Raw genomic sequence first — 17,603 nt, forward strand, 5'->3', positions numbered from 1 at the left:
TTTTACTTGTGATATAAAAAAGTCAAGTTGCATTTGCAAACTCTATGACCCTGACGACCAAATTGATTTAAAAAATGTTTTTGCTTTTTTCTTACTCTTTGCTATCTAGAGCTTGAATATTTTTGTGACTTTTTTTTTTACAAAGAAAGTAGCACTGTAGAAAAAATAAAAACATAATGTAAAAGAATGTAACTAAATAAGATGGTTTTATAACTTCTAGTTGTTACTCGGCCTGTTTCTCCCTCAAATAAACAGCGACTGGGGCTCTCCTTGCCCACATACGAGGGCATAAGTGACATAATTGCTGCGTTTTAAAAAAAAAAAAAATTTTTTTTTTTAGGCCTACTTTGCTCACGCTTGTCTCCAAGAAGATGCGCTTGCCCACACTTGCTCACACATCCTCTTTCACGCACACACTTTGACTTGTGGGTCTGACTTCCCATCAATGTGTCGCATTGGCACAGAAGACAAGGGTGGGGTCTTTTTTCGGGGAGCCCCCCCCTCCCCGCTTTGACTTTCGTTCAAACTGTACGAAGACAACAGCAAACACAGCTGGCCAGGTTTTCCCCCAAACAAGATGGCCGATCGTCATGGAGCCGTTTTTATGCGGGGGTGGGGGAAGGGTAGCGAGGATGGAAGGGGGGTTGGTGGGGGGCTCCGTTTTAACGACTTTTACAGCCATCACGGTGGGCGGGGTGGATGTGGGTGAGGGGGGAAGCAATCCAGACAGTGGCTCACAGCAGTGACACACACAGTGCACATTTGATACCCTAACTTGAAACACTAACCCTTGTTTAAAACCCTACTTCAAACCCAACCTTAGTTGGAAACTCTCATTTAAAATGTTTATCCTACTTTGAAACCCTAATCCTTGATTTAAACCCTGCCTTGAAACCCTAACCCTAGATTTTCACCCTGCCTTGAAACCCTAACCCTAGATTTACACCCTGCCTTGAAACCCTAACTCTCATTTGAAACACAAATTTTAAACCTTCACCCTAGTTTGAAACCCTACTTTGAAAGTTTAACCCTGGTTTCAAACCCTACTTTAAAACTCTAACCCGAGTTTGAAACGTTAGTTTGGAACCCAAACCCTATTTTAAGACCATATTTTGAAACACTAACCTCTGGTTTTCAACCCTACCTTGAAACCCTACACCTAGTTTGAAATCCGACTTTGAAATCCAACCCGAGTTTTAAACCCTTTCTTGAAACACTGACCCTAATTTCAAACCCCAATTTGAAACCCTAACCCTAGTTTTGAACCCTGCTTTGAAAACCTAGCCCTACTTTTATAACCCTAACATTAATTTGAAACCCTATTTTAAAAGCCCATCCGTAGTTTGAAACCCTACTTTGAAACCCAAAACATATGTCCAAACCTTACTTTGGTACCCGAACCCTAGTTTGAAACCCTACTTTCAAATCCTAATCCTACTTTTAAACTCTACCTTGAAACTTTAACCCTACTTTGAAACACAAATTTGAAACCTTAATCCTAGTTTGAAACCCTAATCCAAGTTTGAAGCACTACTGTGGAACTCTCACCACATTTTAAAACCATATTTTGAAACCCTAACAGTAGTTTTAAAATATACCTTGAAACCCTAACCCTAATTGAAACCTTACTTTGAAATCCTAACCCTAGTTTGGACCCCTAACCCCAGTTGAAACCTACTTTGAAACCCTAACTCTAGTTGTTAACAGTTACCTTGAAGCCCTAACTTTGTATTGAAACTCTAAATGTGGCTTAAAACCCCATTTCAAAGCCCTAACTCTATCTTGAAACCCGAACCCTTGCTTCATACCATAATTTAACAGCCTTTCCCAGTCTTGAAACTCTATCATCACAATCTTAACTTAAACTCTTAAATCCCTAATTCACAACCTCAACCCTGTCTTAAAACCCTAACCGTGGCTTGAAACGCTTCTTTGAAACCCTAACCGTGGCCTTTTATCTTCCATTCAGTTGAGTTTCAGTTGGTGGATGACGCGAGCAAGTGGAAGGAAGGCGGCCGTCAGTTTTTAGTGAGTGTGAGCAATCTGCTCATTCATTCAACTCTTTTCGGAGCGTTGTCCCAACCGATGACTTGTTGCATGAACTCGACACCCGCTCAGATGAGAGGTGAAACGCTGCCACCGTTCAAAGGATGCAAATGAGGGGCAGCACCAGGCCGGCCATGTGGGGAAAGTTTGCAGGTGGCAAAATTCCCCTGTCATGTCACACTCTTGCTTTCACGTAACAGATCAAGACGGCTTACTTTCGATATCTGAGCACCATACTTTTTTTTTTTCTTAAATCAAAGCCAACTTTGGTTTTTGTGTTGAGTGTGTTTTAGAAATGCGCTATATAAATGAAATCGTATTGGATTGTATCTGTTCAAAATGTGTGTGTTTGTCATGTTCAAAATGTGTTTGTGGTGTTTTGTTGGCTCAGTTATCTGTGGCCAACTACTAAAGACCCTTCTTTTTTTTCTTCTTTTATTTACAGCATCTGATCCGTTCACTTGCTCGTTATCTTAACACTTGACACTCACCTTGACCTACATTGCACACACATGCGCGCGCACACACATACGCCCATAGATTGCGCAACACGATTGTGATGTTAAGAGTCTCACTCACTCTTTGCCCTCCCGGAAACAAAGCTGGCAAATCTTGTGCTTGCGGTTTTGTGTGTGTGCAGCTGGGCAAAAGAAAAAGGGGACAAGTGGACTCATTTTGGACATTTTGACGATTATCGTTTTCCTATCCAGAAATCCTTTTTATCTGGCACACACCAGAAACAAGCAGAAGATTTTACTGCACTAGTGTCAAGACAAAATTCTAAAATGAAAATAATGCCAGAATATTATGGAAATTATTTTATTTTTAAGCCTTAAAATGTCAAGTTTTGAGAATAAAGTGAAAATATTATGGGAATTAGGTCTGAATTTTACTGTGAAAATATTTCTACAATTGAGAATGAAGTAAACAATATTGGAATTAAGTCTCAATTCTACAATGATTGTATCAAAATTAGAAGTCCAAATTCCATGTGAAATTTTTAATATTTCTAAAAATGGTCAAAAATTGACCCAAAAAAAAGTACGAGAATAAAATAAACTATGGGAATCAATTTTTTTTCATGGATAAAAAATTAGAATAAAGTAAAAATTCTATATCAATACATTTTTTAAATTTGCCGAGTAAAAACATTGCGGGAATCAAGTCTTAATTTTATGAGTAAAAAAAAGTCAAAATGTGACAAAAAAAACATGAGAATGGCTTCATTTTATAACACTTTTTTAACAATAAAGCTGAAGCACTACAAAAACTGTCATGGGATAACACAAAAAATGCCAGCCTTAATTCAGAATAAATTTTAAGTCAACGTATTATAAGAATAAAATCTTTTAAAAAAAAAATAAAGCAAAATACGGGTAACACCACAATAGCCTTTTTTTTTTAGATTTTTTTTTATCATATTCTTACATTCCTGAGAGAAAAAAAAAAATCAAATACAAATACAAAGAAAGTTGCATTTGTGTGTAGACACTCAAATCAGACATTTCCCAACTCTCATTCTTTAATTTCATCCAAAAAAAGTGCTGGTGAAAAAAGAACAACTTTCAACACTCAAAAAATACTAACGGACAATTGAATCCCCGAGGAAAAAAACAAAACAAAAAATAATTTATGATACAACAACAAAATGTACATAAAAAAAGAAAAAAAAAAGAAAACCCCAAATAAAAATCTGTACAGTATTTTAGCCACCGACATTGAGGAGGTGGTGGACACAGGCTGGGAGCAGGAGGGGGGCTGAGGTGGAGGTAGCTTTTCAAACTCATCCCTGCCATCTTTTTTTTTTTTTTTTTTTTTTTTTTTTTTTTGCTTCGACAACCTGCTAAGATTGCGATGACGAAGCTCTACCCCCGACAAAAAGTCGGCATGCGCATTGAAGACGCGCCAATCAACCAGAGAAGATCACAGCAGCTACTTCCTGTTGCGGAAACAGGGAATGTTGGCAAAAGACCACCAACAACACCAAGATGGGGGGCAGTGGGGCAGTGGTCCTGGCACATTGAGGAACGTGCCGTTAAAACAAAGAGGAAGTACGAAAACTTGAGTGTCACAGTGTTCCTGCCGGAAAGCCACAAAGAAACAGCTACAAAAAAAAAAAAAAATAATAAAAAACCTTTGGCGAAGTTGGTGTCAAACACGCGGCCCGGGGTCAGATGAGGCCCACACGAGCAAATAAAGTGTCAACATCATGTTTGTTTGTTTTTTCCCGATCACTTTTTAACAATTACATTTTTTTCCTCTCCACCAAATACGCTCTTAAATTGAAAAATGGTTGTACAGTGGACCCTGCAACTAGCAAAAATCCCGCAAAAATTGAGCTGATTTATTATTATAAAGGTTTGATCAAAGTTGAATATACAGATAATCAGGAAAAAGAAAAAAAAATGCAGATATGCAGGCAATCTGGTTAAAAAATTTAAAAAAAAAAAGTTAAAGACGATATAAGAGGATGGGTTAAAAAAATGCAAATAAGTGGGGACCACTGTAAACTTCAACATTTGGTTACTGTCACCGTTTTCCACTGAGTTTGAGGTCTCAAAAGGTATCAAACGCCAACTAAAAAAAATGAAATAAATAAAAGACAGAAGTTCCGGGAAGTGGACGTCCCGCAAAAAGACCTGAAGGCCATCAAAAGGTCTGACGGCGGAGGGATTGCTGGTTGCTATGGCTACAAGACATCCTGAATACACTACTCGCAATAACCGTGCAATTTTGGCCTTAGTGCTGAAAGTTTAGCATGAAGCCAAAATGGGATGCGGGGATGCGAAGCCGACACCCCCGCCTGCACTTGTGCGCCTTTCTGTGACTCCTCCAGCCTAATTTTTTTTTTTTTTTTTGCTTTATCCCAACATGTCACGGCCAAAATTGCCAACATTTTTGCGAGTTGTGCATGTTCAAGTTTCACCAACAAGAACTGACCTCGTTCGCGTGTGTGCGTATTCAAACAGTCAGCAGTCAAGGCATTGCAACACGTGTGTGTGTGTGTGTGTGTGTGAAGTCAACTGAGAAGTCCACCTTTGTGCATACTTGTCAACATGTCCTCCTGGTTCCTGAAAGCAAAATGTCGATTCTTTTGTACAAATAAAAAGTCTCTCTTGCCTTTTTCTTTTTCTTTTCTTTTTTTTTTTTTTTATGAGCGTGCGGGCGTCCGCAGGTGCTGCAGCCGTGCTTTGAGCTCCTCCTGCTTGGCGCGCAGTTTGTCCCGGCGGGCCTGCAGCCGTCGGGCACCATCTTCCAGGCCGTGGATGCAGTCTCGGGCCTTTTTCAGGATGACCACCTTGGACGCCTTGTCATTGCGCGACAGCTCGGGGATGTTGTCGCGGAGGCGCACGAAGCAGTTTTTCAGCTCGTTGCGTCGCTGCCGCTCCATCACGTTGTGCGTGCGACGGCGCTCCTCCTCGTCCTCCGTCTCGGCCGTGTGCCGCCACGACGCCTGCTGGTGACGAGCGGACAGCGAGGACCAGGTGTGATTGGCGCCGGCGCGGGAGCGCTTGTTGGACGAGGAAGGCGGCGGCGAGGCCGGGCGCGGCGCCGCGTAGTTGTGCTGCAGCTGGATCTCAAAGTGGTGGCGCCGGAGAGCGCGGCGCTCCTCTTCCTCGTCGTCCTCGTCGTCGTCGTCATCGTCGTCGTGCCGCTTCTGCCGGCGGGCCGACGGGCTGGAGGGGCAGCGCCCCACCGTCACCACGTCGATCTCCTCCTCTGCCGGGCCACAAAAGCAAGACTTTAAGCACACAAGTTCAGCATGTCCCACTGCGTGCAGGACAAGTGGCCCCGAAATTAGTTTTTCTTTTTAAATCAATCAAAATTTTACAAAATTAAAAAAAAAAAAAATTAAAGCTTCATGTTCAAAATTCTAAAATAGGAATTTTGAAAGCTTTTAAATTAGAATATTTAAACCATTTAAATTAAAATATTTAAAGCAATGATAAAATTAATTTAAATGATCTGTTGGATACATTTATGATTTGTTTTATTTTTATTTATTTTTTTATAGTGATGAGTCAAATAAATTATTATAGATGATAAAATCGGTTCATCACTTCCTCTGGACTGCATGAGTCATTGCATGTTCATGGGTTGCGCGCGCGCGCACACACGCGCGCACGCTGGGCTGTCAGCCACGAGCCAAGACCCCGCCCACACTGCCTTTAAAAAAAACCATTATACCGGCAAGCGCGCAGACTTAAAAGAGCAGAGAAACATTTGATCTCACCGGAGTCACTGGACGAGTACGTAGACACGTCCCCTCCGGCGGAGTAGTAGTCGGACGTGGCCTCGGCCGTTTCACGACCCCCCATCAGGTTCTGGCAGTCCAGCGTGGATCCGGCGAGCCCCTCGAAGATGCTGGTGTCCATGTCAGACAGCAATGGGCTGGAGCCCAGCACGGACGCCGCCAGCTTCTCCTCCGGGCTCTTGTCTGACGCCAGGCAGCGCCACAGGCCGTCCTCGCCGCTCTCCTCATCCTCCACCAACGTAGGGGAGCGGGGCCGCCCCCCTCCCCCGCCGCCCCCCTCCTTGTCGTGGATGAAGGCGCAGTTCCAGTTGAGCTGCATGTCGTAGTCCTCCAGCAGGATGTCGGACACAAAGCTCAGCTGATCGCCGCTGGAGAGGGGCTTGTCCCCCCCGGCGGCGCCTGCCTTCATGGGGGGCGACTGCGGGGGAGTGGGCAGCGACTGGAGGTCCTTCATCAGAATTTGGCAGAACTCGTCATCGAAGAGCAGCGGCTCTGAATAGAGCCAGTCCTGCGACTGGGCGAAGCTTTGCAACATCTTCAAACTGCAGACATAAAAAAACAAAAAAAAAACCCAAAAGGAAATCAGTTAAAATCTTCAAATCCAGACAAGCAGGTTAATCCCGGAGTGAAAGTGAACTAGCCCCCCTAAAAAAGTGAGTTTCACTGCCAGTGAGCGGCCTTTTATCCATGTTTACATCACTGGGGCTCCACCCACTCCTTTCAAGGCTGCTAACCCCCGAAAAAAGCCCACACCCTTGTCTCCCCACGTCACGGCAACAGCTGGAGGAGACTTGCTGAGGGTGTGTGTGTGTGTGAGGTGTTTTTTTTTTACAGAATTTGCAAACAGCTTGAAAGAGGTCACCAAATCACGACTTTCACTTTACACACAAACAAGCGCAAGTAGTAGTTTTGGACCCAGACGCGCTGATGCCACCGGCGCGCAGGGCGTGGAGGTCATGTCACAATCACATTCCGCGTGGATGTGTTGCATGCTCGCCGGGGACAACAAAGCCACACCGTTTGCTGCATGCATTTTACACACACAATGTATCCGGATGAATGAGGACAGTTTTTTTTTAACGCCCTTGCGCGGAGCGTGGAAACAGGATCCATGCGTGCATTTATTTATCGGAAACAGGATCCATGCGTGTATTTATTTATCTTTTAAATTTTCAACAATAACACAACCACGCCGATTTGCCCTCCAAGGCGTAAGACAGACAGAAATCACACAATTTAGCAGACAATGACTGCGGTTTCAGAGCAATGAAGCAGCTCGTGTAAAATGTGCGCATTTATTATGGAGGGTTTGGCTCCTCCGCAGTGAGTTCCAGCACGCCCTACCCTAGCGCAGCGTCAAATAAAAGCCACGTGTGCGATTTTTGAGCAATTTAATCACGTTTTAACCACAAACATCAACGCCGATTTCCTTTCAGACACATTAAACAAACGAAGATGGTAAACACTTTGCCAAGGGTGTCGTGGTCGTTGAGTAATTAAGCAGCTTGAGAAAAATGTACGCATTTCGTAATGAGGATTTTGGAATGCGGAGGACACCCAGCGGCGTCTTTAAAATCCACGCTCGTTACACGCAGAGCTCTCAAGCGTGGAAACCGGCCTGCGGAGCTTTTCCTTCAAGCAGCGCCGGTTGTCGTCAGTTACAACTCATCATAAAGACAAAAAAGAAGCGTTCTTACCGGCAGTTGAGCTTTCAAAGAGACAGTTGGATTTCAACTAAGTGGAAGAACAACATCCACGGAAGTCAAAAGTCCACCCACAAACAGCTAGTGGCCGGGGGGGACGTCGGCTACTTGGCGGCGAAGAGAACTTGCTGGCGTGTAAAGTTGGAACGCGAACTGGAAAGCATGGTGCGCAGCGAGCTATCCCGACCGACCTGCTAGCTGTTAGCACAGAAAGTGGGTGTGGCCGGCGTGGCTGCAGCTCTTTTATGAGCGCGGCTCGCGAGTGTCCCTCCGCGACGAAAAACCGCGCCAAAACGTCACCTACGACGTACCGGCCCGGTGCAGATTTTTCAATCATCGGCATGAAACTGCCTTTCCATCGGGTCCGGGCGGGAAAACGTCGGGGGGAGGTGGCACCGTGGAATCTTTCACACGAAGTGGGTCTAGCTCGTCTCCCCCGGCGCTGGGATACCAGGCGCAAGCTGTGATTCAAGGAAAAGGAAGGCGGTAAAAGTGAGCACATTCACACACGTGGACCGACAGGAGAAGCCGGCTGTCTCACTGCCTGTCTGTCGGCCGCGCTCTCTCTCTCCCCCTCCCCCTCCCCAACGCCTGTCTGTCTTTAATCGTTATTTAAAGTGACAGTACTACTTGAATCGCCATTGCGACACTGCATGAAAACTAAACTAACTAACTAACTAACTAACTAACTAACTAACTAACTAACTAACTAACTAACTAACTAAATAAACAAATAAACAAATAAATAATCAATAAAATGTGTCTTTGTTTCGAATTGCTAAAAGTTCTAAAAAATGTTTGTATATTAATAAAAAATACTAATAAATAAATATTATGGATGGATGTAAATTCTAAAATGAAAACGTCAAAAAGGTGTAATAAAAAATATTTCGTTTATATATTAAAAAAATATTAATAGATCATTTAATTGTGCATCTACTTCAGCATACAAATTATTTTAGTTTAGGAATAAAATGTTATACATTTTAAAAATATTTTTGTATATTTAGAAAAGTGTTTTTAGAATAAAAAAAAATTATTAAATTCTGAAATAAACTTATATTCTCAGATGTTCTTAACGACAGTTGTGACTACTGGTTAAGAAAGCGCTTGATCAGATGCTGCCCACATTTTAATTGAACTCATTCTCTCCAATCCCTCCCAGCTAAAATGCACATTTGACATCTATAGCCGTCAATGGTAGTGAATGTTAAACATAAATATTGCACATGATCAGGTTAATTTAATTGTGATGGACAAAATTGTGATTGTGATTAAAATTCAATGAATTGTGCAGCCCTATTTCAAAGTGTAATTCAGTATTTTTATTGACTATTTCCCCATTTTATTCAATTATTGCACTGTTTCTTGATCTCTTTGTCATTCCCTACAAGCACCTGGTCAAATTCCTTGTTTGTGATGTGACTTGTTTCTACTTTCTTCCTCCGGAATGACTGAAAACAAGTCCACCTTTGTCCTGATTTTGTCCACTTTGCTCCACTTTTACACTTTTTTTCTGCAGTGCCCTGCAACCACACATAAATCAGCATGGGATGAGTGAAAGAGGTGAAGTGTGTCTGAGTTGGCATGAATCAAACTCCCGTACCGCAGCCCTCCTTCTTGGTCCTCTTCCTCCGCCTCCTTACATAATGGACGGAGGAACTTGTAGTGCACGTGCTAGCCTGTGCGGCCAATCAGAGCTGGCGTGGCCCAGCTGCACGTGAGTGCTCGGCATGCTCTAAGGAATGCTGCAAGGAGGCGCCAAGCCTTCCACTACCAGTAGTTGGGTCCCGAAATATACTCAAATACACATTTTTTACATTTGATGCATAGAAACACATGCATGTTAAAATAAATTGGTAAGAAGTTGTGTTTCCACTTGACACTCAGTAAAAGTGCTAGAAAGAATTTATGCTTACTAATCGATGGCCCAGAATTTTTTTTTTTAACCTATTTCAGGCCCCGGCCCCAAGTTTGTGAAACTGTTAACGGTAAAAACATAAATGACATAATGCAAAAAAAAAAAAAAAAAAAAGTAAAAATATATATAATATTGTTTTTGTTGTATGTAAAGTGCTTTCTTGCAGCTGTAGCTGTTATCAAATTCGCTATATACATAAAATTGTATTGTATTGTATTGTAACTTTGAATATATTAAAATATTGTCCTTTATTCCTTTTTTAAGAAATAGATGATTAAATTATTTCTTTTAAACCATTACAAGATAAAGGTTGTACATATTTTCCCACATACAAAATTAGTTGATTTAATTTTATATTTTTTTCCAGGATTATTTATATTGAATTATAATTTACAGTTATTTTAAGTACATGTTGCCAGTTGTCTATTTGCCGGTGTTCCCACATGTACAATTTCTTTATTTTACTGAAATGTGTTTTTACTTAAGGATGATTTGTGATAATTAAAATGTAACTTGATATTTCTTTGATATTTGAATTCGCTATATTTTTTTAAGGTAAATTTAACTGAATGTGTTTGTTACATGTACGTTTAGTTATAATTTCATGTAATTTTATTTTTATTTTTATTGAATTACTTTTTAATTCCAAAGACATTGCCAATTGTTTGTTTCCCTGTGTTACCTCGCACACAATTGTTTGATTTAACTTGTATTTATCATTTCTTCTTCTTATTGATTTCTTTTCATATATTTTTTTCTGATAATTGATGTTTAGCTCTAATTTGTAAATTAAAAAACAAGTTGCCATCTGTATTTAGACATTGTCGCATAAGAAATTATTAAGTTTAATATATATTATTTCGCGACGGATGTAGTCATTGTATTTTCATCTATTTTAATATCGATTTTATTTTTTTAAAAGATATATATTTTGTAAAGCTGCTTTTATACTGTGCATATGTGTCCCAGCACACAGTGTGCTCATTTCAATGTGTACGCCATTCTTGTGCTTTGTGTGTGCATGCACAGCTCACAATAGGCATAATAGTATAATATAAATATATAGAGGCCATAATTGCAGCCTTGCAGGGAGTCTGGCACATGGAAGCTATTTCTGCTGGGTGCAAATGCATTTTTATATCTCCCTAAATGGCAGCAAATTGCAACGTGATCCTTCCAATTAAAGATGCTGCTCCATATTTGTGATGCAGGAGGGGCGGGCGGGGCAGATGGTCTGTAACACAAAGAAAGGAGGCGTCCCAGTCAAGAAGTGGGTTAATGTGCCACCTACAGGCTGCCTGGCAGACTGACTGAGTGGCCTGCTGATTCACTGACTTCATTCGGGAACAACTGCTGTAATGCGCCAGCATGTTGGTGTCAGTTGCGCCTCCAATGAATCTGCGGTCGCTCAGGAAATCCATTTGCTTTCGACTCAGCACAACGCTGCATGACACAACGCGGCCTTTGTTCAAGACGGATTGTGCTGGTGCGTAACAAGTACAAATACAGTACTGGATTAAGGGTAGAGTTGGGGTAAGGGTTACAATTAGGAGTTAGTGCTGGAGTTGAAGTTAAAGTTTGGTTAGTTCTAGGGTTAAGTGGAGAGTCGGTGAGGGGGTTCTGGTTAGGAATTGAATGTATCAAAAGGGAAGTCAACGCAAACAATTTTTTTTTTTCAAGAATATGCTCTATGCAAGCCCACTAGTTGAAACAGGGCATTCTGAAAAGTAAGTAGTGGAATAAGTGTTAATCTACTCGTTTTTAGCCATCTCTGGAGGCGGCCATTTTGTCTTCTGTTGACTGAAAATGACATCACAACTGCTCACAACGACCAACCACGGCTCAGAAAACAGGTCAGCCATGATTGGTCCTTGTGAGCAATTGTGATGTCATTTTCAGTCGACAGAAGACAAAATGGCCGACCTCAGAGATGGCTAAAAACGAATGCATTTTGCTGCTTAATTTATATTCCACAAACACAAAATTAATCAGAATGCCGTGTTTCAACTAGTGGGCCTGCTGGGAACATATTCTTGAAAAAGATATGTTTGGGTTGACTTCCACTTCAAGGGTTTAGGGTTAGGCAAGGCTCCACTTTCGTAGTCCAAATGTGGATCTTGCAAGGTCACAGGTCATCTTTCTTTTTTTTCTTCCCCGTTTAAAACACCCAACTGTGTTATGGTCAGGATTAAGGGTAAGGGTAGGATTCAGTGGATGTCTGTTAGGATTAGGGTTAGGGTTAGAACCAGGTATTAGTTGATCCAGCTTCATCCTTCATTCACATCATAGAGCCCATTAACCCATTCAGTGCCAGACATTTTCAGACCCTCTTTTACCTTAACGTTTGAAAAATATTTAAAAATATATCAATAAATTCCTGGGATTGAATGGCTGGACTGTGAAAAGACGAATAAATATCTCCTTGGCAGTGAATGGAGTTGAATCAATATTGATTAATTCATTCAATCCCAAAGACATTTATATGCCAAGACAGAAATATGTCCTTGGCACTGATAAGACTTAAATGGGGGAACTGGGTGACCCCATCTGGCCTCAGGAACTCTTGTGCAACAAGACACATAAGTGAGTAGGGTGGGATTATTGTATAGCCAGATAGCATGTACGTATGTGTGCGACCGTGCGCCCACCCCATCAGTGATCTCGTCCTTATTAGGACTCTCCAGTCTGCCTGCCTGCGTTATGCTTTAATTAGACTGCAGCCTCTCACTTGGCTCACTAGCAGAAAGCCAAAAGCAGGAGGATGTCTGTTCCACTAGGCTATGGGAGTAGATTGATTTAAATTGAATGAAAAATGGGACTAGGTTTTGGCTAGTGGATGGATTTGGGTTATTAGAGGCTAGTTGGAGGTGTGTTACTGTTATAGTCAAAAGTGGATCTATATCGTCTTAATACTTTGGTCAGCTCCCGCTGGAGTCAAACTTTAGTGGAGGGAAAAAAAAAAAAATCATTTCCTGAGCGTGTCCTTGAAATTCTCAGAACATTCCAAGTTGCTTGACCATCAAACTGTTCACTTTTCAGATATTTGCCCCAATTAGCACTGCAGCAAATTCAAGCCAACAACACGTGGCTGACAAGAGTTGCTGACTTGGACTTTTCCCTCAACAAGCTAGAATTGAACTGAACGTAGAACTTCCTTGTCGGGACGACGTCTTCGTGCCAAACAGATGCCGACGGTCATTTTTATTTCAAGACAAGCAGACGTCTTGAACTTGACTCACGTCTGAAGCTGCCTCACTTCCCTCTCAGAAAAAAAAAGGAAAATATCAAACATGATCCAAAATAAAGCCATTTGAGAATGTGACTCACACCAATGGTTCTTCACAGACCGTGAATAAGGAAAATGCTTTCAAGGGTGCATTCCAACATTTCTACATCGAGTAACATTTGAGGAGGTTGTTTGTTGACAGGCTCGGAAGGGCTAATACACCTGTTGAGATGAGCGCTGCTGCTGTAATGATTGACGTGTGACATCGACTGCAGGAGCTTTTGGTTGAGGGTTATGAATGATGGTTAAGGTTTGGGATAGAGGGAAGCGTTAGGGTAAGGTGAGTTGGAGTTAAGAGTTTAGGTGGAGAAAGTTAAAGTTCTATTCTCCCAGAAGATAGATATGTCATGGTGAGTTAAAGTGGAAATCACCCCAAACGCCATTTTTCTCAAGAATATGTTCTCAGCAGGCCCACTACTTGAAAGATGGCCTTCTGATTAATATTGCGTTTGTGGAATATAAAATCCACCCCTTTTTAGCCATCTCTGGGGGCGGCCATTTTGTCACTTCTGTCGACTGGAAATGACATCACAGATGCTCCGGTAACGACCAATCACGGCTCAGCTTCAGAAAACAGGTCGGCCATGATTGGTTGGTACCTGAGCCCTGGGTAGTTGTGATGTCATTTTCAGTCGACAGAAGTGACAAAATGGCCGCCCCCAGAGATGGCTAAAAATGGATGGATTAACTCTTATTCCACAAACGCAATATTTATCAGAATGCATTGTTTCAACTAGTGGGCTTGCATTGAAAAAAATATTTTTTGTTGACTTCCCTTTAAGCGCTTGTAAGTATTGTGTATTATAATTACACAAATTCCGTGCAACTTTTAATCGTGAGAAGGAGACATGTTATTGAAATGCAAGCTCCAGTGTCAATATGTGGAATATCATTCTTCATTAGGATCCCCATTAGCTTCCACAAAGTGGTCGCTAGTAGACAAAGATTAAAATGACTCTATATAATAAAAGGTAAAAATGGTAAACAAAACAAACGAGTCATCAAATACTATAAAAAAAAAATCAAGCAAATGACCACACAAAATAAAATCACAGTAGCATCAATTCTAGTGTGTACCTCAACTTCATTTGAAAATGTGACACTAACATCTATTAATTGGGCACCGCCTTTACCTCCCTCTTGCGCTGTTGATCTCCATGGGAGACGCTAGCGTCATTGCGGTCAGTTTATTTACTCTTGACTTTTAGCTTGCTTTCTGCGTCAAAGCTATTGAACGGCCTTTGCTCGATGGCTTTCCACTTGAATATCGCTTTTCTTCCTTCAAGGCACTCAAAGCGCTTTAACACTGTTTTCATTCACCTCCTGATGACGCACTCACTATCAGGAGCAACGAGGGGTTCACTACCTTGCTCAAGGACACTTGGCTGTGGCCACCGGACCTCAGGATCAAAACACGACCTTGACGACAACCACTCTTAACACCTGAGCCATTATTGTGAAGTACCCTAACATATTACGGTGTCATTTCAATTTTTATGACGATTTTGTCAAGTATGCTACGTTATGTCTCAGAACGATTAGCTTATGTTGATCTTTACCATACTAGACGATATATCAGCAACAATCGTATCCGCGTTGAATGGGAGGGCTTCTGAGCTCGTATCAGGAGCATTCCAGAAGCCAGGTAAGGCTTGAATGAAAAGGAATAGTGGCAAGCCAGGACCCGGGTGTGAAGTTTTAACACCACGCATCTCCCATCCTGTTGCGGTAAAACCAACTGCTGCCGTCTGTGTTGGTTTGAGCGCATACCAGGAGTGAAGCTGCAAATGTAGCGCAGCATGGCCGGCTGTGCAACATCTGCCGCTTTACTACGCATCTTTCCCAGAACAGGAAGGACGCCTGCACCCCCTTTCACGCTCGTGTTGTATTCGGGGCAGGGAAACGCGGAGGCGGCACCGAGCGGCTTCGTCCGTCACGTGCCGAGCCGATGCCACGTCAGCCGCGTTGGCGTGAGTGAAGGAATCTCCAGATTTCATCATCGGAGTTTCACATTTCATTGGCGGTGGGGCTTCACGTCCAAGGACTCGTACTGCGACTGAATGTCTCTGTGTGTCCCGGGATTGATTGGCGACCAGTCCAGGGCCTCTTGCCCAGTCATGCATATAAAATGAATGAAGGGACGGATGGGTGTCAGGAGGGTGTCCACCGACACATTCCCGCCTAAATTTACAAGCGGTGTCGCCTTGCGTCCACCCGATCGCTGGTGACATGGTAGCACATTTACTCTCAGCCAGGCCTGCGGGGGTGCAGGGAGAAGCGGTGCGAAAGGTCAGCCCTCAACGTCTCAGTGGCGTATACATGGTTAGCATACCAACTGTTAGCATTTGGTCAAGTTTCATTTGAGTGGCCAACTACAGCTCGTTATGTAAAATCTCAACTCGAGCTACTGTAGCGCTTCCTCTGCCCAGGTTGCTGTTTTGTTATGTGTTAGCATAAAAACGGTGAGCTTGTAAGCGTTTTATCCATTTATTTTCATACCCATGTCATTTTATCAGTAGTATCGGTCTGCGGTAGCGTATTGCGTCTTGCTGTACGTTAGCATTTAATACATACACATTTTATCCATTCTCATGTAGTAAATAGTACCTTGTACACCTCGTACAAGTGTTTTTTCTTTCCGAAGGGAGGAAGAAGCAAGGGGGTGTGTTCTTGGCTTCCAGGCTAGACATGGAGAGAGGGAACCACGCAGGAATGTGTGTAAAAGTGTGCGTGTGTGCACATCTGCCAAATAGGGGAAGAGTCAAAATGTGTCTACAGTGTCTGAACTTAGCGGCTAATTTAACACTGAAACCAAGCGGGACATAAAGTGCTGAGGCGGGGACGGATGGACATCCCGTAGGTTTCGCTAGCTTATTTCAAACAGTTGCGGACTGACTGTCAAAACAAATCAAGAGGGGACTTCTTGAATTCTGCCTTGTGTGGAACAGGAATGCTAATGCTAAAAACAATCCAAACAAAGTTTGCCAACCTGCACATTGTAGCTCACGGACGTCTTTAATAGTGCACAGAAAACTCGTTTAACGCAAGGAATTCACCCGAAAGACCATTTGTGTGCCTCAATAGGGGCTACTGTTTTGGTTGGTGAGTTCAAATGGAGGCTGTAAACTCTGACTGTGTGAATGGTTGAGGTAATTAGTTACTACCCGTTTGTTTTCTTGACAGGGAAAAGGGAGGCCTTTAGTTAGTTGCTCTAGCTTACAACATGTACAGTTTATGTGCCTCCATAGGTGTTCCTATTTTGTTTAGCAACAGAGTTGGAATGGCTTCTGCTGTTCAATATTGTCCATGTGAAAAATTGACACAATCAGTTAGTTACAACTCATTTTTTTTATGAGGAAAAGGTAGGTCTTAAGTTTGTTATTGTAGGCTAAAACAAGTGGAGATTGCTCTTTTCGTTCGCAATAGAGTTGAAATGGGCACTTGTGAGAACAACTGACATTGTTAGTTACAGCCGATTTGTTTTACTTTATGGGAAAGACAACCGTTACGCAGAGCTGGGCACTTGAGCCTTTTTTGCCCGTTCAGCCGCGACCCTCCACCCTTGACCTGGGTACCCTTCCTGCCGCCACTTTTTCCCGGCCATATTCATAAACATTGTCGGCCCCCGCCCCGTTACGACCCCCCACCCCACCTCCCCCCAAAAAAACAAAAAAAAAACGGGCATGATGCCCCCACGGGAGAGATGCTAGCGGAAGAGGTTTATTTAAAGACAATTAGCTGGCTAACTTACTATTGAAACCCGCTGTGGACACGCTTCAAACGCGGCACTTACTCACGTACTTACCCAGCTGCGTGTACTTACTTCCATTGCGAGCCCTGAGGTTGGTTTTGTCGTATTGGATAATTATTTGGGTCCAACAGACGACAAGTCTGCAAGCATTCAACAAGTTACTTATTTTCCACATTTCCCCTCCTTCACACTTCCCGGCCTTCAAAATAAAAGCCTTCCAGCAAACCACTACACAGCAGTTTTGCTACGGCGTATTTCCGGAAATAGGAAACTGCATGATGTGCCAGTGTCATACTTGAGTGCTGCGCGCAGCTTGAATATACTTCCGGACACAAGTTGTTTTGAAAGAAGCCTAAAAAGAAGCCTTTTGCCGAGTAGGCTGAGAAATTTGGCCGCCTCGCGAGCACGTCACACGCGTGGGGGCCGATTAGTCGGCCGGACTAAAATCCACTTCCGGCCATGCTTAGTCCACCCATTTTTAAAAATTTGTCACCCTCCACCCCTCCGCCCCAAAAATGGGCATCCGGCCGGGCCGGAGGGTCCGACCGGTCCGGCCCAGGGACGGACTGCCCAGCTCTGCCGTTACGTTACTTTTCAATTATTGTACAATGAATCGAGACTGTTTCACACGCCTCCTGGGG

General features: G+C 42.8%; 1 protein-coding gene across 1 annotated transcript; it reads right to left on the reverse strand.

The window, feature by feature from the left end:
- Positions 1-3,268: 3,268 nt before the first annotated feature.
- Positions 3,269-8,541, reverse strand: mych (myelocytomatosis oncogene homolog). The gene is made up of 3 exons (XM_086041827.1): positions 7,999-8,541; positions 6,281-6,843; positions 3,269-5,766 (listed from the first exon to the last, which is right to left on the reverse strand). The coding sequence occupies exons 2-3, from the start codon at positions 6,834-6,836 to the stop codon at positions 5,198-5,200; spliced, it is 1,125 nt and encodes a 374-aa protein (XP_085897953.1). The 5' UTR covers positions 6,837-6,843; positions 7,999-8,541; the 3' UTR covers positions 3,269-5,197.
- Between the last annotated feature and the right edge of the window lie 9,062 nt (positions 8,542-17,603).

The sequence above is a fragment of the Filicampus tigris genome, chromosome 9 (assembly GCF_054856515.1).
Source record: "Filicampus tigris isolate MCC_2025a chromosome 9, RoL_Ftig_1.0, whole genome shotgun sequence".
Taxonomy (NCBI): domain Eukaryota; kingdom Metazoa; phylum Chordata; class Actinopteri; order Syngnathiformes; family Syngnathidae; genus Filicampus; species Filicampus tigris.